Source organism: Octopus bimaculoides, chromosome 1 (assembly GCF_046866305.1).
Source record: "Octopus bimaculoides isolate indiv1 chromosome 1, ASM4686630v1, whole genome shotgun sequence".
NCBI lineage: Eukaryota > Metazoa > Mollusca > Cephalopoda > Octopoda > Octopodidae > Octopus > Octopus bimaculoides.
The window spans coordinates 21448580-21475251 of record NC_142928.1 but is presented as its reverse complement, the minus strand read 5'-3'; the positions used below and the strand labels follow the sequence as shown (position 1 = coordinate 21475251).

Here is a 26672-nt window from a genome sequence, read left to right as displayed (position 1 = left end):
ATTGACAGTATAGAAATGGTGAATGACATGTGTTATGGTTACAGGTTCTGATTTCATTACTTACTTTAGTAGAATAATACAGTAGGTAGGAGTGTGATGGAGCTATTGATTGACTGGGAGATGAGGGAGTAGAATTAAATGACAGGGACACTGGGGTATGGAACCCAGTTGTATGCATAGATATGCTTCCACAACCTCAGTTGTGTATAGACACATGCTTTCAGAACATGAATCGTGCCATACTAACATAGCTTGGCAGGTCTTCTCAAGCACTGCATACCAACTATCCTCATCCATACATATAGCCAAACCAATGCAACATTCTCTCTAGCTAACTACATCTGATTCCTCTTATGACCAGTTTTTCTCTCAACACATTTGTACTCTTTCATGCACACTGACTTTGCACATCTGGTGGAGCATGTTCACATTACTCTCTTCAAGTCTTCACAGGTCCTCTACATTCAAAGCTCATGTCTTACTACCATGTTGTTTGTGGGCATTGTACTATCTACTTTTCTCTCTGAGAGAGAAGGCCGATGCCATTGCTGTCTGGCTGGCACATAAAAAACACTATTCAAGTGTTGAGCCTCATGGTAGCAGGTGGCCAAGGCCCTTGGCAATATACTATGCTTGTGTTGACCTATCAAGCCAAGTGAGACTATTCATGGCCTATGCCGGTGTCAGGTCAATGGTACTTAAAAGGCACCCACTACACTCTTGGAGTGGTTGGCATTAGGAAGGGCACCCAGCCATAGATCCCTTACCAAATCAGATTGGAACCTGGTGCAGCCCCCCCCCCCAACTTACCAGTTCTCAGTCAAACTGTTCAACCCATACCAGCATGGAAAGCAGATGTTAAACAATGATGATTAGTAGCTCCCTGAACTTACTCCAGTCTGTTCTTATTCTAGCTATTATATCTTCCACTATTATTAATTTGGTTACCAAAATATCAAGCTACCTGCTTCCCCCAGTGATCCTGTTGGACATTTGAGAGCATATACTTTCTGGGGCTAGCAAATATCAATGATGCAGTGAGACAGGATGTGTGGATGGAACACACAGGTCAGGGGCTAGCGGAAAGCAGTGATACAGTGAGACAGGATTGGGGAGTGGGAGGTAAGCACTAAGTGTAGGTGGGACACACAATGCTTCTAGAATTCAGTTTCGTTGATGTAGGCAGGTCTTCTTTAGAACCTCATATTGCCAGACATCTTGGTTCATATTTATCTTCCTTCTCAGTTGATTCCATTAAGACTTGTGAAAATTTAGTCATTGCAGGGTTGGGATGTTCATCTGCATGTATGCTTGCATCATATACTGTTAGTTCTACAATGTTATGATCAGATATAGTAATCAGCTTTAAATTGTGGATAATTTCTTCATTATTTCTGAAGCAAAGATCCACTGTGGTTGTCTGTGATAGGTTAGCCGATCATTTATTCTATAAACTGCGTACCATTGAGACTCTGCTTGTTTACCATCCTATGATATACCTGAGAGAATGTATCCCTCTGGCCACTTGAAGTTGAAGTTTAGGCTTTTTTTGCTCAGGTTGGTTAATACTACTATCTTGCCATGGCTTTATTGAAATTCTTTGCCACAATTTGAGGTATCTGATGGGTAATCTGTCGTACATACTTGTGCTTAACTGTTTCTATGCACCATGAGTGTGGTAACAGTACTGATGCTGTTAAATCTTCGAGGCTTCTTTCTTTCCTGTCATAACGGAAGAAGACTAAGTTTTACATTCAATATGTCTGTCAGCAGTTGTTTTTCCATCAGGGTTATGTATGTCACCTCATTGCATGTGAGGTCTGAGATAGATAATTTTATTCCCCATTGCTCAATAGTAAAAGACCAAATACTTATGAATAGAACTTGAGCTGCATGCAAGGCAGTGTGTGTGGTAGCCATTTTGGATGTTTATTAAGGTAGACTTGTGTGCTGAGATAGATAGATAGATAGATAGATAGATAGATAGATAGATAACCTTGTGTCTTTTGAATCCAGATCAACTGATGCACCCCTAAGACTTTTGTTGTTCTTTTGAAACATCTTGTCTTATGCTGGTGCATGTTACCTAATGTCATTTCCATTTTAAGTGGGTGTATTGGCAAATGCCATTCATGCATTACATTTTATTTATTTATTTATTTATTTATTTGATACCTTGTACAACATTTCACTATGCAAGCATAACTGGACAGGTTTTCTCCAGCACTGCATGTCACCAATCACTGCAGCCACTGTCATCTCCTCTGTAAGGTTAATCATTCTAAGATCAGTTTTCATCATTTCATTCCATCATTTTCTCAGATGCCAATCACTTTCAGTGGCTGCACTTCTTTATACAGCTGTTATTCTTCATACACATCACATGCCCATACCAGTACAGTCTTCTCTTCTGCATACTGCATTTAATTATTCTTGTACACAGCTTGCCTCTCAGTCTATCTATACCCCCACTGTTCATGCACACTAACACTACATATCCAGTAAAGTATGCTGACCTCATTTCACAAATCCTTTGCATTCAGTGGCCATGTCTCACTATCATGCAGCATTGCACTTCACACACAGACATCATACACTCTTCCGTTCACTCTAAGAGTAATGGTTCCCTGATCTTCCAGTCCTATCTTATACTGATTACTATACGTTTGAAGCATTCACCTCCACTGTTAGGTCATCTAAGTACCAGACACTTCTTGTACCATCAAAACATTTTTAAGAGAATCTTTATCCTATGTGCCCTTAATGGTCACTGTTTCTGAGTATCCATTGCATTATGAAGTCTACCTTCCTCATTTGCCTTCCCCTGATTCCACTACACCTCCTGAGTGTCACTGGGTACATTGAATGGAATTTCTACTTCCTTTCTGCTTATCAAGCACAGCCATTTCTCTAACAGTACCAGGGCCTTGTCTTCCTTCCTACTTACTAAGACTTTAGTCTTTGCTAAATTTACTTTGAGGCCTCTTGGTTCTAGGTTTTGCTACCATGTATGGAATATCTTCTCTAATTCTGCTACAGATCCAAATATAAGAATTTATTTGAATTCTTATATTATTAGGCCACTTGGATATATAAGTTCTCATTGACAACCATCTTAAATACCTCTGTTTTAGCCTAATAGACTAGTAAATGAAAAGGGACTGAGAATTCTGCATGATGGAACTTATCTTTATACTAAATTCATTGCTATATCCATTACTAACTCTCACCTCGCTTATAGCACCTTTATACATGACTTACATGGCCCTCACAAGCCATTCTTTTAACTTCACGTAGCAAGTGTAAGACCTTAGAGTCCTTCTATTGGCTAGTATTAGTAAGTAGTTCTAGACCGGTCGAAATGGGATCTGACCAGTTGCATCCAAACATTTTCACCAAACATCTCATCTTCATCCAACATCTTCATCCATGAAATCCTAACCCTAACTGGTCCAATCTGGATCAGAACAGTCCAGATCAGTTGAAATCAGATCAGAACGTTCCAGACTGGTCAAAACCAGATCAGAAAGGTCGCATCCATCAAACATCATCATCGAACTGGATCAGATCGGTCTGATCTGGTTTGGACCAGTTTGATCGAGTTTAGAGATGATGAAGATGTTTGATGGATGCAACTGGTCTGAACCAGTTTCCATCAAACATTTTCATCAAAGGAACAGCCTGCTTGTGAAATTAACATACAAGTAACTGACACTCCACAAACACACGTACCCTTAACGTAGCTCTCAGGGAGATTCAGCATGACACAGACATGGTTGGCCCTTTGAAACACAGGTACTACTCATTTTTGCCAGCTGAGTGAACTGGAGCAACGTGGAATAAACTTGTGAGCCAAATACTCTAACCACTAAGCCATGTACCATCACAGTTATCCTAGCCAAGGTAGTATTAATTGATAAGAAAAGATATCAACTACCCTCTCTGAATGTAAATGCCCATACATATGTATGCACGTCCAAGCATTGGTTACATTTAGACTGATACATAGACACAAATACAGACTTGTGTATATATATATATGCATAGAAGTTGTTTGAAGCTAGGCTCATACCTTAATGAAGTAAATACTACACTGAAATAAATATTGACATCACTGTGATAGGCTATATATATATATATATATAGGGAGAGAGAGAGGAGATACACATACTTGTATACATATACCAGTCTGATCTGATTTGGACTGGTTAGGTATTGGGTTAGGGTTCAATATTTGATTGATGTTCGATGATGATATTTGATAGATGCGACTTGGTCCAGATCAGATCAGACTGGCAGCATCCATCAAACATCATCATCTAATTTATGTATCAAGTTGTCTCACTGCTAAGAAAGTGATACTTCTTTCTTAGCACACACCCATACAGTATCTCATCTGGGTTAATTCTCTTCCTGGTTAGTTACACTATAACTCTTTCAGTAGCTGTCATAACCTCATCTATTAACTTGATATCTCTGTGCAGGCATAGCATCTTGGATAACTATCTCTTACTGTAGTCAAGCCAACCAAAGCCATAAGCGAATTTGGTAGACAACCAGAAAGAAACCCAGTATGTTTGTTTATGCATGCGTGCATGTGCATGGATGTTTGTTTGTTTACATGTATGCTTCATAAAAGTTGCTGGCTATAAGTGATGTTATTGCTACTTTTCGTGTCAACAAATTACCCAGTCTTCACACCTTCAAAGTTGTGTGAAGCAAGAGATCTCTTACTTGAAAAACAGGTAAAGGTTAATAACAGGAAGTGTCCTTCCAGCTATAAAATATATTTGTCTAACCTATGCTAGCATGAGAAAATAGGCAAAATCATAGCTTTAAGATATAATGGAACATACATATACTTGTGTGTGTGTGTGTATTCTTCCATTCTTCCATTCTTTTTTTACCCTTTTACTTGTTTCAGTCATCGAAGCCATTCCTTGAAGGGTTAGTTGAAGAAATTGACCCCAGCACTTATTTTAAGTTGGTACTTATTCTGCTGTACTCTTGCTAAACTGCCAAGTTATGGGGACATAAACCTACACCAGTTGTCAAGCAGTTGGGAATCATGCACTAAGACACTCACACAAACACATATAAACGCTTGTATGACAGGTTTCCACTCAGTTTGTCTACTAAATTCACTCACAAAGCATTTGTTGGCCTAGGACAATAGTAGAAGACACCTGAAACATGGGTGGAAAGTAAATTCCTTAACCACACAGACATGCATGCACCTTGTGTTTGTGTGTGTGTGTGTGTGAGAGAGGAAATAAGGGATCAGGAGATGTGGCAATTTGCTGTACTTGATAAGACATATCAAGCTAAGTAAAATCGTTGTCTTTCACATACAAGATTGTCTTTTCAGGTGCCAGTGCCACTTAAAAAGCATCTAGCACACTGTTAAGTGGTTGGCTTTAGGAAGGGCATCCAGCCAATAGAAACCGTGCCACAACAGACAGTTGGAGTCTGGGCAGCTCCCTACTAGCCTGCTCCGTGTCAGACCATCCAATCCATACCAGCATGGAGACTGGATGTTAAACGATGATGATGATATATAGGAGTGAAGATAGATCAGAAGGTAGGAAGTTAATGTGCAAAGTGTAGGAACAGTGGGAAGGGAAATGTAGCAATACATAAGTGGGGTGCATGTCGGTGTATATGCACACTCACATATATATATTCTCTTCTTCATTCCCCAATCCATTGTATCCTCTTATGCTCACCTTCTTGTATTTTGTCACCCCAGGTACTTCCACCCACCTTTACAAAATTCTGGGTAGCCATGTATCTTTACTATAGCAAGACACTTGCACTTGTCTCTCAGTCATACTGCAGCCTCTCAACACCTTAAAGCCACCTCTCCTATCTCAAATATTCCCCCCACTTATACAAGCTGTTGGGTAAAAGAATCTGACAATATAAGTACCAGGCTTAAGAAATAAGTACTGCAGTCAATTTGTTCATGTTCAAGCATAGCTACAGTCCAGTGACTCAAATGTGTAACAAGAAAGCTAAAAGAAAAGATATGGTAATGCATTAAAGAGCTGTGGAAATTTTAAAAACTGGCACACCCTGTGCCTTAGCTGTACCTTTGCTCTATGGATGTAATATTTCTTCTCACATGTCAGCTAGAGCTAACTGTAATTCTTCCCTCAAGGGTATGAGGAAAACTTTTTTTTTTTTTTAATTAAAAAGTCAAGTAGATATACTTAGCTTGTTTTAGAAAACATTGCCAAGTATTTAGTGTCTGCACCAGCTTAAAAATTTACCTGTAGTTGTAAGCAAATTTGAAACTATTAGCTTACTTGCTATTTTCTTTATTTGACATGGAAGAGATTTACATGTATGCTTTGTTTGTTATTGTGTCTTCAAATTTGCTGGAAATATCATTTTTTTTCCCAAAAGTATTTTCTTCAATAATATTTTCATTCACTTTGTTTTTTTACTTCTGATGTTTTTGTTCAAAAGCCAGGTAAAAACCTGTTGTAGGGACATGTTTTGCTGACATCTTGAACACCAGAAACTTACTCTGAATGTCATTTGGGTAGGGGAAGAGTGTAACAAGAAAAATTATAAGAAATTTAACACTTGTCTTTCAATGGAGAGTCATCCAAATTTAGAAAACTATCTAGGCATAAAGCATGGCTGGTTTTAAGAAGCTCGCTTTGCAACCATGTGGTTTGGGATTCTGTCTCACTGTGTGGCACCTTCTGTTATAACCCTGAGCCTACCAGTGCCTTATGAGTGAATTTGGTAGACAGAAACTGTTTGGAAGATTGTCTTGTGTGTGTCCCACACTGCTTGTCAACCAGTGTTGGTTTGTTTACATTGCCATAATTCAGTGGTTCAACAAAAGAGTCTGATAGGATAAGGAACCAGGCTTAAGAAATAAGTATTGGGGTCACTTTGTTCACACTGAAGGTGGTGCCCAGCATAACCACAGTCCAGTGACTGAATTATGTAACAGGAAAGATAATGGAAAAGATAAGGTAATGCATAAAAAAAGTTGTGGAAAAAAGATGCCTTACCACTAGTAATAACATATTTTCCCCCTTTTCTCTTTTGGCTTACTCTGAGGAGAAAGACCATCAGCCATGACCTTTGCAAGGCATCTTGGGATTGGTAGGAGGAAAGGGAAGAAGAAAGTATGGCTTACTCGGCCTAAAATCAGATCAGAATGCTTACAACTGAGTGAACTCTACTAAAAGCACCCAAGGTGGTGATGTTAAATAAATAGCAGACGAGGTGAGACTAGATTGCAATAGATCAAGAGAAGGATGAGTTTTTTCAGTCCCTCCAAAACCTAACTGTAGAAATCTTACCAAGGGTTGTAGTTGCTGTCAACCGGAACACTCAAACTGGCCAGTAGAAAGAAAGCATACTCAGGAGTGAACAATTTTACTGTTGACAACTAATAGTAATAGTCCTATTAATTTTGTGCAGATTCATTTATGAACACATCGTTTCAGTACCTCTTTAGAAGTGTGCTTTACATAGTCATTTCATCTGCTAGAAATAACAATCATATCTCCCTTGAATCACACCACTTCATCTGAGAAAAGGACAGGTTGAAAAATGTGATCCTGAGTTCCTTGCTCATGAGAAAAAGACAGGATGGTCACAGCTAGAATGCCTTTGATTGTAATTATGCACAACCTGGAGTTAAATAACTGAGATATTCAAAAATTGACCAAATTTAACCCTGTAGTTTCATTCACTCACACAACTTGTCAATAGTGTACAGTAGTTGTCCCTTAAAACAAACAACACTTTAAAACAATGTTCGGAGAAATATGTAGGATAATATTTATAAATCTAATCGTTTTGTGATAAAATTGGTTGTACTACAAAATACCATGACATTACTGCCAGAGTTCTGTTTCCTGATACCAGCATTAGTGGATGTCGTCTGGAAACTACATTTCAGATAGACATGTATTTTAACAAGGTTTAAATTTGAGCAGTCGTGAAATGATGTTTTTGTTTGCTTAATATGATTTTCAATACAAATTTTATCTTTAACTTTTATTGCAGCAATTGAAAGTTATCATAACTGTGCCTTCATTCAGTTTGAGAAAGAAGAGGATGCAAAGGCAGCAATATCTGCGGAGATGTTCTGTATGATAAAAGGACAGATAATAAGTAAGAATGAATGTTTCTATATATTTCTTTACAAAACACTACTGTTAGGCTAAGCAGTCAGAAACCATGTCACTGATCTTTCTCTTAAAAACTATGTCAGCATTTTCAAAATAATTATCATTTTATTTCATTTTTTTGTTTACTGTTCCTGTCATTTCTAGAAACTTGAGTGTTTACTCAATACAAGTCACTAATAGTCAAGGGGAAAAAATGCTTAGTAGATAATAATTCCAGGATATGAAGTGCATTACTAACAGTCATTTGAAAATCTCAAAGGAAGTAAAATCCTTATTATATGACCATACTTGCATCAGTGTTACTCAACTGAACAGAGTTTGGCTCTACTCAGAATGGTTTCATATCACTTACAAATTGGTAAACAGTCAAATTTGGATAATATTTCATAAGTGTAATTCATCGTAATTATCCCCATTATTAAATACCATTTGTAATCTAATCCATTGTAGGAAGAAATAATTGGAAGCTAAATCCAGAAAATACATTTATTTTTGATAATTTTTCTATAAGATGACATATAATGATAAAATTTACAATAATAGGAAGAACTTAAAATGAATTCTTTTCCAAATTCTTCTACAAAAGAGAAAAGCATATAACCAATTCACTTGATTCTAAATAGAAAACATTAGGATTCATACATAAGATGACATATATAAATATATTATATTGCAAAACCTATCCAATTTATACTGGATGTTACTAAGTGATAAAATAACAAGAATGATTTTTTTTATGATAGCTAATTTACATTTAGGTGTTTTTTTCTTTTTTCTTCCATTGATTTTATTTTGTCATACTAGCACAGAAGACCTTAATTGTAATACTTAGACATAGCTTGAACAGCTTTTGTTACCCATTCATCTCAAGTGGCTGTCTCCTTGCTTGGTTTTAAAGGAAATCTTCTTGCATTCTACCACCATAATATTTTGATCCATTTGCTCAAGATCCTTTTTTAATGTTTTTCTTTACCATAGCAGCAGTTGACAACATTGGTTGTCCTATCCACTACATTTAACAATAAACTAAATTAGAAATTAACACAATTGCCAGCTCTGATTGTAAGATTTCTAACAGGATCACTAACCAAACCAACATATGTTAAGAAAACTTGATTGTAGTTTATTTAAATTAACACTGTAATGGGTTTTATGAGTTAATGTATTTTATTGTTTAATTTCTCAGATGTAAATCTGGCTGTTGAAAGTCAATCTTCTGATTCAAGTGGTAGAAATGAAAGGTAGGTTTCTGGTTTTAATTCTACTTTGATTTTGGTTTTAAAGTAATACCAAATTATGAATGTTATGTAGATAAAATTCAGTTATTTTCTGATCCTACTTTTAATTTATATCACAATTGGTGAATGATTATGTTGACTGTAGGTTTCCAATGAACCAGCTTCTAGTGTGAAACAAATATCACAAAGGAATTTGTTCAGTGAGCACTTTTTTTTTCACAACTGAGGAACACTTGAGTTGGCTGTATAGATTTCCAATAAACCAATCACTATTTCATTTCTGAATGCAAGGACAAGAGAGTATGTGTAACACAGTGTAGAACAAAAATCACAAAGGAGTATGTTAATCTTTCTCTCTCTCTCATAGAAAGCATTTGATCAAGGTACTCTGCCATGGTATCAAACTCTTAACCACACACCCATATTTGGCTATTTCTTCTCTAACAGGGCTGCCTATTGGTTGGTAACCATATCTGATACAAGTAATTTGAGGAATTTCTAAATTGCCTTCTTTCTTTATTTGCTTTTTACTTCTATGTTTTAATTTCTTTCATTTTTAATATTTTTAAAGGTTTAATATGCGAGATAAAGAGCCTTGGGGAAATCCAGGCATGCCTAATCGGGATCGATCTCCTCTTCGCGAACCATTCAACAGAGCTGGACCTTTAGGCAAGAATGGAGCTGAAATGGAGAACAGGTAATTTGTTTTGTATTTTTTTATATTTATTCTTTTGAAGTTCTTTCCATTCTCATGTGTCTTTCTCTGTGTATGTCATGTTCGAACTGTCAATGTTTAGCCAGAGATATAGTATTGATAGATTTGTAAGTTAAACTAGCACCATCTATGTTTTTGAAGTTCATAGAAGGTGATTCTCTGATGCTCAATCTTTTCATCCATTATATATAATACAATAGTGTGTGTATTTATTACATTATTATTATGTAATTTTGTACAATTAGATATCTTGAAACAATGAAATAGTAGTGATAGAGCTTATTTTGTCAGTCAGGCCTGATGTGGCCACTAAGATTTTGGATTCCTTTTACTGTTTTCTTTGTCTTCTAAATTAAGTCAATGGATTCTATTTCAGGTTTGTAGCTGGTCAAGTTCTTTTCTCTTTCCTTGACCCTATCCTACTTTACTTATTTTGTAGAATATTTTCTTTTATTGTTGGATGAAGATCTCTTTATGAAACATTTGATAGGAGGTGGTATCAAAAAGTTCCTGAACTAGTTCTGTAGTGCCCCAACAGATGGCAGCACATGGTTGTGTGCGCAGTGAGAGCTAGCAGTGACCTTCATGAAGCAGTGTGCCGAGTGGCGTTGCTGTATTTACTTTGCAAATTGTGAAATTTGTATTTTTGTGATCACATGTATGCTGTAGTCTGTGATTTTGTCATGGACAGAAAGTTGGCACAAAGTACTAATTTGAAATTTTACATTAAACTTGGGAAGTCTGCTACAGGGACATTGAGCATGCTTTGGCAAACTTACGATGACAAGGCAATGGGTTGTATGCAATGTTTCATGTGGTATGGGTGCTTCAAAAGTAGAAGAGTGATCTGGAAGATCTGCCATGAGCATCACCTCCGGAAACGTGGAGAAAATTCATCAATTTGTGCATAAGATTCATCAAAGGACAATCAATGACATTGCTGGTGTTGTTGGTATGTTGTATAGTTTCGTGCAAGCAATCCTAACATTCGAATTGAACATGCAGCATGTCTGCCAAAATTGTCCCCCACCTTCTGACCACTGAGCAGAAAGAACATCGCATCAAAGTTTGTCAAAATTTCCATCTGCATGCCACTGATGACCTTGAGATAAAGCAGCAGTTGTCACAAAGGAAGAGCATTTCATCTTCATGACTGAAGAAGGTACGACACAGCCACAGCATGCTTATCATTTTTTTTGACATCCACATTATTGTGCATTGAGAATTCATCCCCTAGGGCCAGACTGTCAATTGGGAGTTCTACTGCAACATTTTGAAGTGTCTAAGGGAGGACATTCTGCGAAAGCGACCAGATCTGTGGAGCTCAAAGGATTGGATTCTTCACGACAATGCACCCTAAACAACATGGTATTAGTTCTATACCTGCTCTATTCACCAAATTTAGCACCTACAGACTTCTATCTCTTCTCCAAGATGAAAAGGCAGCTCAGTGGTCACCATTTTGACACTTGTTGAGATCCAGAGCAAATCAGTGTAGTTGTGGAAAACAACTTCCTGGCTGGATTCCAAAAGTGGTAGGAACATAGGGACCAGTGTATTGCTGCACAAGATGACTATTTCAAAGAAGATGATGTTAAAACTTAGGTAAATAAGTTATTTTTTATTAAGCATAACTAGTCCAGGTACTTCTTGATACTACCTCATATTTCCTTTCTTTACAACATAACACAAACTGTTGCTCCTCCCTTCAAATTTTAGTGAAAAACAAAGCTTTTGAATCTCAGTTTATGGTTTCCTTGGGTTTCTAGTGACCTTCAGATGATTGGTGTAGAAATTACTGTCAGTGTTATTCAACAGGAACTGCAGCACTCAGCCAAAGTAAATATTCCTTACACTAAAACAATCTCTTCATTGTTTCTCTTAATGAACATCGATACACTAATATGCAACCAGAAATAAGTTTCCCAAAATCAATCTAACATCTAAATTCTACCTCAATTTGGCCAACTCATTTCTACATGTTGACTAAAAAATTACTTTTATCATTTGTTTACTCTCAGTACCAACTTTTAGTATAAGTTAGCTCTGTTAACTTATAGCAGTCAGACTTCATTGTAGATTCTAATCATACCATAGTGAGTCTTGCATTCTAGAAAGATCAATTGAGCTATAAGGGTTGTCCAGTAGGAGGTTAAGTGAATAGAGTGGAATTTCAGGTGACCATAAAAGCTCTATTTCCATGAGTATCACTCTATGATTGTCTATAGAAGGATTTGATAAAAATGATATAGATGTCCATACAAGGTACAACTATTACTGGAACAAGTTGAAGTAGAATTATTTCTGTTGCTATGATAGATGGAGAGAGGGCTCACGGCACAACCATTATTTCATTATTGTGTTTCTAACTAAAAACAGCTGTAACTTATATAGAATATATTAAATTGGCTTAAAATTATTTACATTACTTCCTAAATATCTATGATACTCATGGCAAAAATGCTTGAATTTTGTTTATTTTATCTTCTTGTTGTTTTGTTATTTCGTTTTACATAGTTGTTAGTTCCCCCATATTTCCAACACTTGAATTGGAATAAACAGTCAATGGTTTTGAGCCATAAGCATGACTGATCAGACCTAATTCTTTCATAAAATTTAGGAAGAGAGATATTTTAAGCTTTCATTTCCTTTCACTTCTGCTGACTGACTTATTTACACTATCAAAAATTGCAACACTTCGTTCAAAGTCCACTCTGTATTAGGTTTATTACATTTCCCCCCCTTTTTTTATTTAATGCATTTGAAAAAAATTATTCAAATTCTGGATTACTAGATCTGCAGGTTAGGTAACTTGTTTTAAACAGTAGAATATTGTAACCAAAATATGCCAGGAATACAAATTTACTCTGTAAAGATGAGAGCAACTGTTTATTTATTGAAAGCATGTTATCACTAATGCAATAACAACATGTTGCAATATTTTGATTTAACCCTTTTGATACAAGCCTGCCTGAGACAGCCCCTGGTTCTAGAATACAAATTTCTTGTTTTAAAGTGATCTAAATTAAAATCTTCCATCAGTTCAAGTTCCAGAAACCAGCTTAATAATGACACTTATTTTACTAATTTCGTTGTTATTTTCAAAATTAATGGAAACAAAGGCAATGTATTTCGGTAGAATATTGTAACAAAAAGTTTAAGTTGGTTTGCTCAAGAAGGTTTTTCTACCTGATTTATTTCCCAGTCTTTTTTAATGAGTTTTAAGTTTATTTTCTAATTTAATTCACTTTTTGAAATAAGGGATATTTCATTTACTTTATTGCAGGGAGTTCTTTGATAATTCTAATAAATGGAATGGCCCACCAAACATTAACCAGCGTTTACAACAACCACCAGCACAGCAGCAACAACAGCCACCACAACAAGGACCAATGGGAAATCAATATTATGATGAATTTCGAGATAATCGTTCGAGGTTAGACATTGTTTTTTTATAAATGTTTAGTTTTGATCTAAATATCAACATTTAACCATTTGATATTAACCCACTCGAGACTGTCCTTAGTTCTGTGATATACATTTCCTGTTTAAAGGTGATGAAATTAAAACCTTTCATTAAAATTTCATGTGATGTTCCAAACAGCACTTTAATAATGACTGTAATTTTACTAAATTCCTTGTTATAAAATTTAATTGAAACAAAGGTAGTTAATTTTAACTTTGCTTCAAATGTAAATACAATTTTATCATATTTCATTCTGCTTTGGTAATAAAATCAATAAGCACCCACTAAACTCTCGGAGTGGTTGGCTTTAGGAAGGGCATCCAACTGTAGAAACTCTCCCAAATCAGATTGGAACCTGGTGTAGCCATCTGGTTCACCAGTCCTCAGTCAAATCGTCCAACCCATGCTAGCATGGAAAGCGGACGTTAAACGATGATGATGATCTTGTGATATTATAAGTCTCTGAAGGCGACAAGCTGGCAGAAACGTTAGCATGCAGGACGAAATGCTTAGCGGTATTTCATCTATCTTCACATTCTGAGTTCAATTTCTGTCGAGGTCGACTTTGCCTTTCATCCTTTCAGGGTCGATAAATTAAGTACCAGTTGCGTACTGGGGTCGATCTAATTGACTAGGCCCCCTCCCCCAAAATTTCAGGCTTTGTGCCTAAAGTAGAAAAAGATATTATAAGCCTTTATTACTATAGAATATTTTCAAAAATGCTTTCGAAAAGCCATAGATTTTTTTTTTTTTTTTTTTTTCTTCTTAAGAGAAGATCATTGTAACTTTCAAACTCCCCATCCTTATGCTAATATTTAAGACATTTTACTGCTGATTGCTAATTATTTTCATGTAAATACCACATCCATTTAAACAATGATTATTTTAAGCTAGTGTGGTAACAAAGCTGGATTAAGTAAATCTGCTCATCATTTATGTACTATAGATCTTCACAAGATTTTTACTTTAAAATGAGGTGAATTATTGACCATCTTTGGTCATGAAATACAGGAGGATATCACTATAAATTTTCCTTGTGGATCTATTGGTTAAAAATTTGTTTTTGTGTTAATTGTTTTTTTACAGACCTGATTCTTTTGACAGGGAAGCTAATAACTGGACCCGTCCTCCTTTCAATGACAATCCTCCTTATTCCAATAATGCTCCACCACAAAGACCAGCATTTGATGCCTCTTTATTGATTACAAGTCCACAGCTGAGGTAAATTTTTGCACTTGAATTTTTGCTTAATCACCTGTATATGTGTGTATGTTCATGAGTACATACATACCTGCTTATCTGTGTGGATTTTTTGTTTTACAAGTGCGTAGAGTCTACTGTATGTTCATTATGTGTGAGGTAAATAGAATTACTAAACCCAGATCTTAAAGTTTTACCAATGTAAATATTAAAGAAATATCTTAAACTTTCAGTTTGTCCTCTGTGATGCAAACTGCTAATGGAAAGTTTAGGAAGTAGGAGGAGTTAACTTCAGCATTCAACTGCATTGTTTGAATGTTTCTTTTGAATTAGTTGAGTTGGCTGTTCTTAGATGGGATTAATGTGAAAGGCTGGGTCTTTAAACTACAGATGCTGTCTACATGGTAAAGGCACGTGACCTCGTGGTTTCAGTTCCCACGCTGGGTAGTACATTGTGTTCTTGAGCAAAACACTCCCATTTCACATTGCTCCAATCCACTCAGCTGTAAAAGGAGTTCCAACAATAGCTGGGAAGTTAATCCTGTTGTGATAGATCAGCATGCCATTCAGGCAGGAAGAATGTTGTAATCTCACTGATTTATATGCAATGGGAACCAGGTTAAGCTCTATCCTTATGAGTTCAGGGTCTCAGGACAGACCTCGGGTATATACATATGACAGGCTTCAGTGCAATTCCACTAAGAAGGCTTTCGTCAACCCAATGCTGTGGGAAAAGAAGCTTTCCCATTATGCCATGCAGTAGGATTGAACCTGAGACCTTGTGATTGTGAAGTGAACTTCTTAACCACTAGGTTATATTGTGTCTGTCAGTAAAACCAAGAATTACATTATATTCAGAAAAGTAAAAATTGAGATGCTGGATATTATTATATTCAGTTATTTCATATTAAGTTTTAGATAATTCTGTTGATAACTATATTGATAATATAATTGGAGTAATAATATATAGCTAGTTAGGAACCTCATAAAAATTTCCTTAACTTAAACCATTGCATTTCTGTTGTAGAGACTATGCTGATCATTTAAAAAGAAGATTGGAAAATTTCAACATGAGTGCTGAGATCTGTGTAATTCCTGATGATTCTCCTCAAATGAATTTTGTGGAAGAAAAAGCTCGACAAGGAGTGTTATATGTCATTATCATATGTCCACAAAACGAAGTTTATAATTCATTAACCTTGCATATATTTCCAGGTACTCCTCAAGGTAAGTTAGTTTTAAAAACCGTTCGTATTTTGCGTAGTGACTTCACATTTCTTTGTTCCGGTGAGTCATTTAAATTTACAAAACTATTCAACTCATGTTAGATGGAACAATAAATATAGTCTTACTTCCAATTTTAAGCTGTGTGCTTTTGATAGGATATTTTTATGATGGATGGAGAGGGCTAAAATTCAATAGAGTGTAAATATTAATATATATATATATATATATATATATATATATATGTATATATAAGCGTATAATTATATTCTTGGGAATAGAAATGCCCCTTATATAAATATATATATATATATATATATATATAGTATTTTACTGGTATTGATAAGTCACCTTGTCCAGATAAAGATTGCATATTTAATTTTCACATAAATCGTTCTTTCTGCTGTGAGAAAATTCAGTTTTAGCCCTTTATGCTAATATTTTCCATTTCTATTGTAATTAAAACAGGAACAATTCTTTGTGCCTGTGACATTTCATATTTTACACTAATGTTAATTATTGTAGCTAATATTTGTAAGCTTAAATGAAGACCGTTTCTAACTCATAAAATTTTCTTATTTTTCAATAGAGCATAGAAATATGCCATTAGCTGATGCTATGAATCTTGTGGCACGCAACTTTGAACGTTATCTCCAACAAATGAAAGAGGAAAACAATTCTTCAAAACCTGCACCAACTCAAGTATTTGATCCACCTTCATTTGAGATCAGATATTTGTTAGATCTATTAGCTGATAGCCGCCATCTCTCAATTGAAGAATTGGATAAAGTATTGCTGTATGTCTCTAATCGAAAGAAGAAAATGATGGAGATGAACATGCAATCTGCTGCCACAGAAGGTCAGTTCTGTTTTTTTCTTTTTCTGTGGAATATAATCTTTTGGCACACCAGATTATGCAAAGCATTTTTAAAAAATACTTTTGATTCTTTTTCTATCTTATATTGTTCTTCCTCCTTTCTCCACTCCCTTCTTAGAATTCTCACATCAAAAATGAGTGTGAGAGGTCGTTACATAAACTCCGCTAATTACTATCTGTGGGGAATTTTAACTGTTCATTTCATTGTCAGTACCGCCCTGTCACATAGGTCTCATACTTGATCCAACTCAACCAGTATATTTTCTGAGATAGAAACAGAACAACCACACCTTAGCAAAATATCTTGACTATTTCACCAGGATATACAGACAAGGATTAAATCCAAAGACAAAAAGAAAATAAATGAAATATACTTCCAACCAAATCTTTACAGATAACAGTGTCATTCTATTATTTACAGATACCAGATTAATGGGGAAATGAATGTAAATAAGCTCATAAGCTCTGCAGAAATGAGACAACAGCATCCTTAATTTTTTTTTTCTCCTTTGAGTATCTAATGGATCTAGAAGAGTTGTGATCTTATTTACAAGTGGTATCAACTACTGGCAGCTAACAAGATCTATTTCTCTCTTTGTCTCTGCCTGTTCCTTTCTTTCTCTTTCTCTCTCTCTCTCTCTCTCTCTCTCTCACCTCTCTCTTTCTGCTAGTGCTGCCCTTAAAACACAATCTACAAACTGCCATCTGAATGAATAAATGAATACTGTTGTAAAAAAACATTGGGGCTACAGACATCTTGCTTGCCTCTTGTTTTGGCCACCATTCTTCTTAGTCTTGTTATAAATAGCATAGGGCATCCATCTTTTTTTCTGGGTGATAGGCATGTTAAAACATGTCACGCCACTCTGTTTAACACTACCTGGCCCACAAATGTGTTTAGTGGGATTTTTTCTGTTGCTTGCATTCAAACCAGATTTCCAGCTGGAGGTTCTCATGACTTATCAACACAGCATTGTCTTTTACACTTTCCCAGAACTAAATCTGCTGAACAGCATTCATGGACTTTGTTCCAACCCAGATCCTCTCATCACTTCTGAAAAACATGCTGCCTCTTGCCAAGGCACAAATTTCTCAACCCTTACCTACAGACAACATCTCAGCTGTGCAAGCTACACTTTTTGTTTAAACTTCACACCAAAAGATCGTATCTGCATACACGTTGACTCCACTTCCACTCCACTGTCACTCATCTTTCTCACTTAAATATCAGCGATGACAACTTCCAGTTACTCTGGCTTAAACTTTCTTTCCTTCACTACTCCTAATACGTCTACTCCTGCATTTTATGCCACATCATTTCACTTCACTACCTCTCCAAAGTCATCATCTTCAGTAATTTCAATACTACAATTCTTCTTGGTTCTCACATATGCCACATCAATGCTACTAGTGGAGAAATGGATTCTTTTGTAATCCTCAGTTTTCTACATCAAGTTATTCCATCCTTTACGTCATGCTCCCTGACCAACACACAGACACTCCAGATAGCCTTAACTTCTTTCTTGCTTCCAAATTTATCCTCTACCATATCATAACCCTCCCCTCTGTATTTATTCTAACTATCCCTAACAACACATGTGCTTCACTCCTGCCGCATCAGAAACTGGTGTGTGACTGAAACTATTCTCTTAGGAATGTCCCTCCACAACAAAAACTGACACCCTGCGTCCTCTGATTAGTTCACTCATAGCAGCATTGCAACTGTTCAAGAAACACAACAGTGTAGTAATGACTAGAGAAACTCATCCTTCAGTAAAAAACTAAATGGCATTTACTTAGCACAATAACTCTTGCAAGACCACTCTCTGAATCATCAAGGATACATCCATGCATCACACCACTCTTGAGCTCTCCCACCACTCAAAGTATAACCAATCCTTCTAGTCTCATGCCTTAATGATATCCACCAATTTTACAAAATCTTTTTTTAATTCTACTTTTCAATCATGGTAGTTCTATGAGCAGTATTTGCAAGAATGATTTTGCTTTAACTACCTGCTTTGCATCCATCTCCAAGCTTCAAAAAGATACTTCCTGTCACTTCAAACTAATAAGGCCATCTACCCTGACAATGTCTTTTCCATTTCTATCAAACAATGCACCTGAAAGTTTGCTCCTTATAGGAGCAAACCTAACTCTGCATACTCTCCCTCGTAACAGAGGTATAACTAGATCTTTAGAAACACACTACAGTTTGCATGCATCCCATTCTCAAGAAGAGCACCACTCTGACCCTATCACATTCACTTTCATTATCACATATGTAATGGAGACAACCATATACAATAGTGTTCTCAATTCCAGCTTGCATATAACTTGATCCAACTACTGGAGACCTCTCCTATATCACTCACTAATGGAGTCTCATCCTAGAGAAATTTGGTGAATGCAGTGTTGTTATCCTCAGCATTAGCAATGGTGAAGTAAAGAAATCAACAGTGTTTGGCTTGTGAATCTCATTAGATTGTACTATCATGGTGTGTCGAAAGAGCTCTTTCTGTCATGTCCAATAATGTCCACTCTTTGCAGAAGGTACTACATGTCATTCTTCCCTAACCAAATATCATCTTCATGCACCTTAGACACCATACATCAAATCTGCACTGACTCCATGAACAATGACCTGGACTGTATCCTCCAGTGGGGATATATGATCTTGTCTCTTTCAATAGCAAAAAATAACAAAACTACTTTTTAGATCAAGAAAACATTATTGCATCTCACCCTAAAGAGAAACTAGAACCCTCGTGATCACTCCAAATTTTAGACTTCAGTATCACCAAGAATCTCCTATGGCAAAATCATGTTGTTAACATAACTGGAACTGCATCTCAAGGACTGATTCTTTTGGGGGCCAAAAAATACTTCAGTTCCCAAAAATTACTGGCATTCTGCAAAGCTTAGGTGAGGCCCACAATGGAGTATTGCTCTAACATCAGGGACAATGTTGCTGTTTCCCATACAGGGAAAGCTACTCAACTGGTTGGTGTAAAGTCACTCACTGACCACTCAAGCTTTTGGTCAACAGATGTGCTGCATTCTGTCTCAGTGTTTTCTCTGCCTCCTCTTATTTCCTGTATTGTGTCCAACATGGGTGTTGAGAGACACCAAGCCCTTCCACCTCAGAATGCCGTACTCATGTTTTTCCTTGTCTCAATGTAAGTGGAACGTTAACAACATTATTATCTCCTTTTTATGAATTTTATATTAACTACAATTTTTACTGATATTACTGTATAGATGACCGCAGAGAAAGAAAAAGCTGCAATTTGGCGAAAGCGATGTTGGTAGAAAACACTTAGAGGCAGTATATTTAGAAGAAACTGGGACTTCATTATTATTTTTGTTTCTTTTCTAGTGCATCTAGTTCTCTATCTTACAATCAGGCTACAACTAAATTCATGATTTCTTTACTTCACTGTTGCATTCTTCTTTGTCAGAAATATTCCTTTTATTTCTCTGTGTATGTTTGTTGTTATCAAATATCCATAGAGAATAAAAAGATCATATCTAAAATATATTCCAAAAGAAAACATTGCTGGGAAGATGAAGGTACAAACTATATGTTGGTATCAGTGAACAACAATTATTTCCCTTATCTTTGTCAAATGTTATTATGGACATATACTGTATATTGATAACAATATTAGTAAAATAGTGGTTCAGTTTATCTTTTTGTCCTTCAGGTTCAGGTGGCTTTAGAGCCGAAGAGGATAAGCGAAGAATTGATAGCAAAATGCTGTTACAGCATCCCAACCAGCAGAAAGATACAGATTTTCAATCTAAAATATTAAGTATGATTACTTCTAATACCGCTGGAGATAACTCTGCTGATGGACAGTCATCATCACTGCTCAATCCTCTTCTTCGTACCAAATCTGATGCTGCAATGAGCAATATGGAAGATGTTCCCCCTGATTTTTTTGGAAATCCTTCAAACATGAAAGCTTTTATCAACTTTGAAAACCCTACTGTTAAAAGGGCTCTTGACAATTTGATGCAGAGTGGGCCTAATATCCTTGAAAATATTACTGCTGTAGCAAAAGGGCTATCTTTACCTCAAAGAAGTGATAATTTACCATTTGATGGAGTGAAAAATCATCCCCGTTTTCCAACCAATAATTCTGGACCTAGTTCTATGGACCGACACATCCCACAATGGGGTCCACAGCGGGCTTCACAAATGCCTAACACGGGCATGAACCAAAATTTGGCAAGCAGACCTACTCCATCTTCAGTAGGGATCAGTAACCGTTATTGATTCTGAGATACACTATTTTCTGTTCAATTTGATCATATTTCCCTGTTATACTATGAATTACATGAAGCAATACTGCATTGAAAGTCTGAATTATTTTAACCAAACATAACATATACTTGTTATGTTTGACAGAAAAAAATAGATATTCAAAAAAAAATAGATCTTCAAAACTGACATTTTCCTTCACTGTCTTATATCATCTCCACAAATCTATCATCTTACTAGCATTGATCACTCATTCATGAAATACTTTCCTGATTTGTGTATATTGAAGAATTTCCTCCAGTGAGCAAATTGTTTTTTGCTTTTTTTTTTTTCAACAGACAGACATTCTCATTGTGACTGATGAAGGGAAATATTGTTTTGTTTCCGTTGTTGTTTTTATATCACATGCAAACTATTGGTTGTAAATTATTTCAGTTTTAACTTGTATATTATCTGGTATAGTGCTTGCTGAAGGCATTTTACCACAAAGTTTTATTCCATAAAATCCATTATAATAAAAACTGCAGAGAACAATGTTAAATAACTATATAACATTGTCTTGAATTTAACACATTGGTGCCAGCAGAATCAATGGATTGAATTTTTTCTGCACCACTGCAAATGTTTACCTTATCTCATGAGATCTGTTATAAAATGGTGATAGATCTGTCTTTTGTATCTTTCTTGAGAAAACAGAAGGTGTATATCAATTTATATGTACAATTTATCACCTGATAATGAAGTATATAGTCCAGCTTATTCTCTAACGTATTGTGTCCTTGATAAAGGCAGATTGCTTGCTCTCAGTTGGCTTAACAAGCTCTTTTAGAGCAGCAGTTGTTAATTTATAATTGATAGTAGTATAGAATGAGATACATACAGAGTATTTTTTTAAACAGACACCCAATTTTACCATAACATTCACTTAAAACCTTACACCTGAACTTTTTTCATGAGGCTGTACATTTGCCTACCATAATGCATTGGATCTCATTACTGTTATAAGCAGCTAGTTTTGGAGGTATCAGTTTATTAGATTCTATCATGACTCCCCTTGTTATGTATTTTTAATTGTTTTGTGTGTCTTTCAGTTAGTCACTACTGTTCTAAGATAAAAATACTAAAAGTGTACATTTCATGGTTAGACAGTAATTATTATAATCATTAGAAGGCAGCGAGCTGGCAGAATCATTAGCATGCTGGACGAAATGCTTAGCGGTATTTCACCCGTCACTATGTTCTGAGTTCAAATTGCACCAAGGTCAACTTCGCCTTTCATCTGTTTGGGGTCGATAAATTAAGTACTAGTGAAACAATGGGGTTGATGTGATCAACTAGTCCCCCTCTTGCCAAATTTGAGGCCCTGTACCTCCAGCAGAAAGGATTGTTATAATCATTAGAAGTATTCATAGTTGTATATAGAAGGCTGTGTTTGACAGAATTGATAGAGTGGCAGGAAACAATGCCTTGTGTCATTTAATTATATTCTGAGTTTAATTCCCGTCTGGCTTGACTTTGTCTTTCATCTTTCTGAATTTGATAAAAATAAGTACCAGTTAAGTACTGTGTCATTTAAATTGACTATACCCCACCCCAAACATACGTGTCCTTGTACCTATATTAGAAGTTCTTGTTATTTTTATTTTTACAGTGGAATGGATAACGCATTAGACATGCATTAAATATACTATATTTAGTTATATCTCTTTGCGTACCAAATTCATATACCATCGAGTTCAGCTTTGCCTTTCATCCTTTCAGGGTTGTTTAATCTGAATTAGAGACTTTCTTGTCAATGTTCAAAGAGGGAAACTTTGGTATTTTGTTCTGTAGATTACTTTTAACAATGCACAAAGTCAACTGTGGTAAAATTTTAAACTTCAGAAAATGGGATACTTAAATTATAGCTAGTAGAGTATCCATTCGATTATCTTGAGAATTTACTAAAGGAGCTGGTTAAGACAACACAGTAATGTTATTCAATATTTAATTTCAACAACAGATGATTTAACCCCCAAATAGTAATTAAAAATACTGCTTGTTATTTGCTATTTTGAGTCAGTGAACACCTTACAACAATTGTCTTTCTTGCCTAATGACAATAAATTTATCATCATCATATTTAAAGTTGCCAGAGTGTAGTAGTAACTTATGTTATTAATGTTCAAACCCTGCCAGTGTCAGATTAAATATACTGGGTATAATCAATTTATATATTCTTCTCACAAAATTGTCCATGTTAAGAAAATTCATCATTATCATTGTAAATAATCAGGTTTTTCTCCTCCCTCACAGTTGGATGCTTAGTATTAGAAAGGGTCTCAAACAAACCAGCATAGAGAACTAGATGTAAAATGGTGAAACCATTTCCAAATATGCTGCATTGCATATAATGAACATGGCAGTTGGGTAGTCTATTTCGTTACTTGCTTGACTATTTTACATGCTTATTTGACATCTACTGGGTATGCTCTTTCTCCATCCATTTTCTTTCCAAAATTCATTTTCCCATTCACAATGTTTTCACCCAGAATATAAAACCTCTTGTAATATTTCACCACAATTTTCTTATGAGTCATCTGAACAGCTATTGAAATATATCATTTACATCTTGATCTCAGTGTCTGGCTACTACTGCTTTTAAGAAAGGAATAAACATCACAATTTCCAACCCCACTTTTATACATCCAAACTGAAATCTCAGGTTTTATACTTTGTATGTAAGATGCCCATTGTAAACATCTATATCTGAAGGAACAGTCTGTTTCTTGTATATTTTTCCAAATCATCATAATCATCAAGATAATCTATGTATACTGTTAATAGATCCTTCCCCATGTTTCATTTCTCTCAAAATCACTAGGTTTTGTGTTACACATACACACACATTGGGCTTAAACTCATAACTCTTTGTTATTTAAATCACTAAACAAATTATTATTAATATCATTATAATTTTGCTAATGACTGCGTCTTTGGATGTTCTTATGCTACATTCCTATCAACAACATCATTTATTAATTTATAGCCCTCTCTTTTAACAAGTAGTGTGAGATGTCAGCCATTTCAACCAAAGTATAATATCACTTTATTCCATTTTAGATATTTTTGTTTTAGAAAAATTTAAATCTGTAGAAATATGCTGCTTTCATAATAGATATTTTCTAAAAAAAAATCTGATTAAGACTAAGACAGTAGTCATATTACTAATAGCAGTTTGTGTGATGATACAGTGTCCCCTCTAACATTTTATAAATACTACACAAAGTAGATACGGTTACATTAAACTACAGATCTCTTTATTTATTTAGGTGAAAAATAGAAGATATTCTCATTTCTTAGTTGAATACTTGACTTTAAGGTATTTAACCTTGGCATTAGCGTAGATAAGGTAAAATTCAAATTAAAGAAACTTGTGATGGACTGTGTTGACAACAATGAATGCATAAAATAAGTTCATTTGTTGTGAGGAGTGAAAAATATGTTTCAAGCTTATGACCTTATCTGTAACTAACAACATGGAGAAACATCTTAGAGAAAAAAGTGAGGAATTATTTACTCTCAAAAACTTAAACAGTCAGTTAGTTTGTTACATAATAAAGAATTTGAAGAGATTTAATAAAGTTTTATCCAGCTGTCAAACAGAACATTTGGAATAACTGGCTATAAGTGTGTTTAACATGAATTGATAATGATGGTCAGTTAATATAATTTGTCAAAACAATAAACACTCAAGTGAGCTAATACAAAACCAGGAGATACACTGTTAAGCACTGTATATGTAACATTGCTCATAGAATCTGTTCATTCTATTGGTTTTATTTGTAAATAGACTCTTGATATTACTTGTAAATAAACAGAACACTGCTTTGTCCAATTAATACTGACTCATTTGAAATAGACCTAAGTTGAATAAACTGACCATGGTACCAAATAGCCATATTGCTATGAAAGAACAAAACTAAATTGCTTATTATTAAACAATCTTATTGATAAATACTATACTGATGTCTTGGTACTAGTCTAGAAAAGAAATAGACTACTGTATGATGTATCCCCTATCTCTATGCTTTTGGTCTTTCCATCTGTATAACATGCCCTGACAATATACTCAGTTCTTTCTTACTCTGCAATTCTCACCTTAACTGTCTCACTAATGTCTAGCTCTTCAGAAACAACTATGTAACTCTTTCCATTGGCAAACTGAGCTGAGATATATTCAGTGGTTTAGAGTTCACTCTAAGAGCACAGTAACAAAACTGAGACCAATTGAAGACTTAAATGAAATAAGTGTGAGATTCCAGCGAAGTAGAACAATTGCTCACCCAACAGCTTAGCATTTCTAATAAACTGAAGTGTTGACTTATGGATTTCATTGTCAGTATTTTCAATCAAACCCTTAGGTGTTTTAAGCATGACTCTGTTTTATTTCACTGATTTCTTTTGTTTTGTCTTAGAATCTTCTACTTCACATTTTTCAATGTTAATTTGGTTTAAATACAGAGATTAGATGATAGTTTCACTGCCTACTTCAATCTTTAGCAATATCATGTACAATTGTGATAGTAAAGATAGTTGGAGCTGTTGCTAAGAAACAGAAATAACTGTGGCTAGCAACATTGTATCTGTAGAAAGACTTTTTGAAATGGGTGCTATTGGTGTAAAATGTATAGGTTCTTCTTGAGCTCTGACTTAATGTCTCATTTATTTATCCCAACTCATTGGATTCATTACCATTCAGTCTGTGTCTCTTTTTTAATGACTGGTGTGGCCTCCCAGCTATCCTATGAACAGTTGTACATATCCTTTATGCACAGCATATAGAACTGCAAGCATGTAAGTTCTTGTCTATTGTGTGTGTGTATATACACATACGTTGTACTGCAGAAATTTGGCTAGTTTTAAAGTGACTTCAGGTCTTATAATTCTGACATCACTGAATGAAGAAAAATTTATTTTTATTTCATTTTTGTCATTTCAATCTCTGTATTAAGTTATTGTCGTTTATTGTTTGATAAAGAAGCTTTAAAATAATGATTACTCAAAACAGTTTAAGGTTAACCTAAAATTTTAGTCTGTGATATTTTGACAAAGAATCAGTCTTGTAAATAGTCAGGCCAGGCTAAAAAATATGCTCATCTTCAGTTTCCGTTAGTTCCCAGCTATCTTGTGTAAACACTTTACAAGAGGGTGTAGCTATTGAAATGTGTATTGCAATATTTGATTTTTACCTTGTGAAGATATTGTATTTACAGATCATTTAATTACAATTTTAGAAAATAAAAAAAGTTGAAAGCCTAATTGAGTCTGTTGTTATTTGTGTAATGTGATGCAGATATTTGGTCAACTTGTTAGAGAGAGATTGGTTTTAAAAGTCAACGAAACCAACACTCACTACTCTTGCAAGGCTACTAATTTGCATAAAATGTTACAAATCTGTATTAGACAAATTAATTTGAATAAAAGTTTGTCTAAATAATTTGTTCATGGTTTTTAAATTTGTTTCTTTGTAAATTACTAAGT

At 35.2% G+C, this 26672-nt stretch overlaps 1 protein-coding gene across 2 annotated transcripts in view; it reads left to right on the top strand.

The window, feature by feature from the left end:
* LOC106882203 (nuclear receptor coactivator 5) overlaps positions 1-26450 on the top strand; it is an 80904-nt gene extending 54454 nt beyond the window's left edge. The window contains exons 3-10 of one of the 2 annotated variants that reach the window (XM_014932809.3): positions 8038-8145; positions 9349-9403; positions 9972-10097; positions 13402-13551; positions 14686-14802; positions 15809-16008; positions 16595-16864; positions 20590-26450. In XM_014932809.3, coding sequence (XP_014788295.1) covers positions 8038-8145; positions 9349-9403; positions 9972-10097; positions 13402-13551; positions 14686-14802; positions 15809-16008; positions 16595-16864; positions 20590-21164 — 1601 coding nt within the window. In that variant the 3' untranslated portion in view covers positions 21165-26450. Of the gene's footprint in view, positions 1-8037; positions 8146-9348; positions 9404-9971; positions 10098-13401; positions 13552-14667; positions 14803-15808; positions 16009-16594; positions 16865-20589 lie in introns of both variants that reach the window. The other variant, XM_014932800.3, reaches the window with a different exon arrangement.
* Positions 26451-26672: the final 222 nt, after the last annotated feature.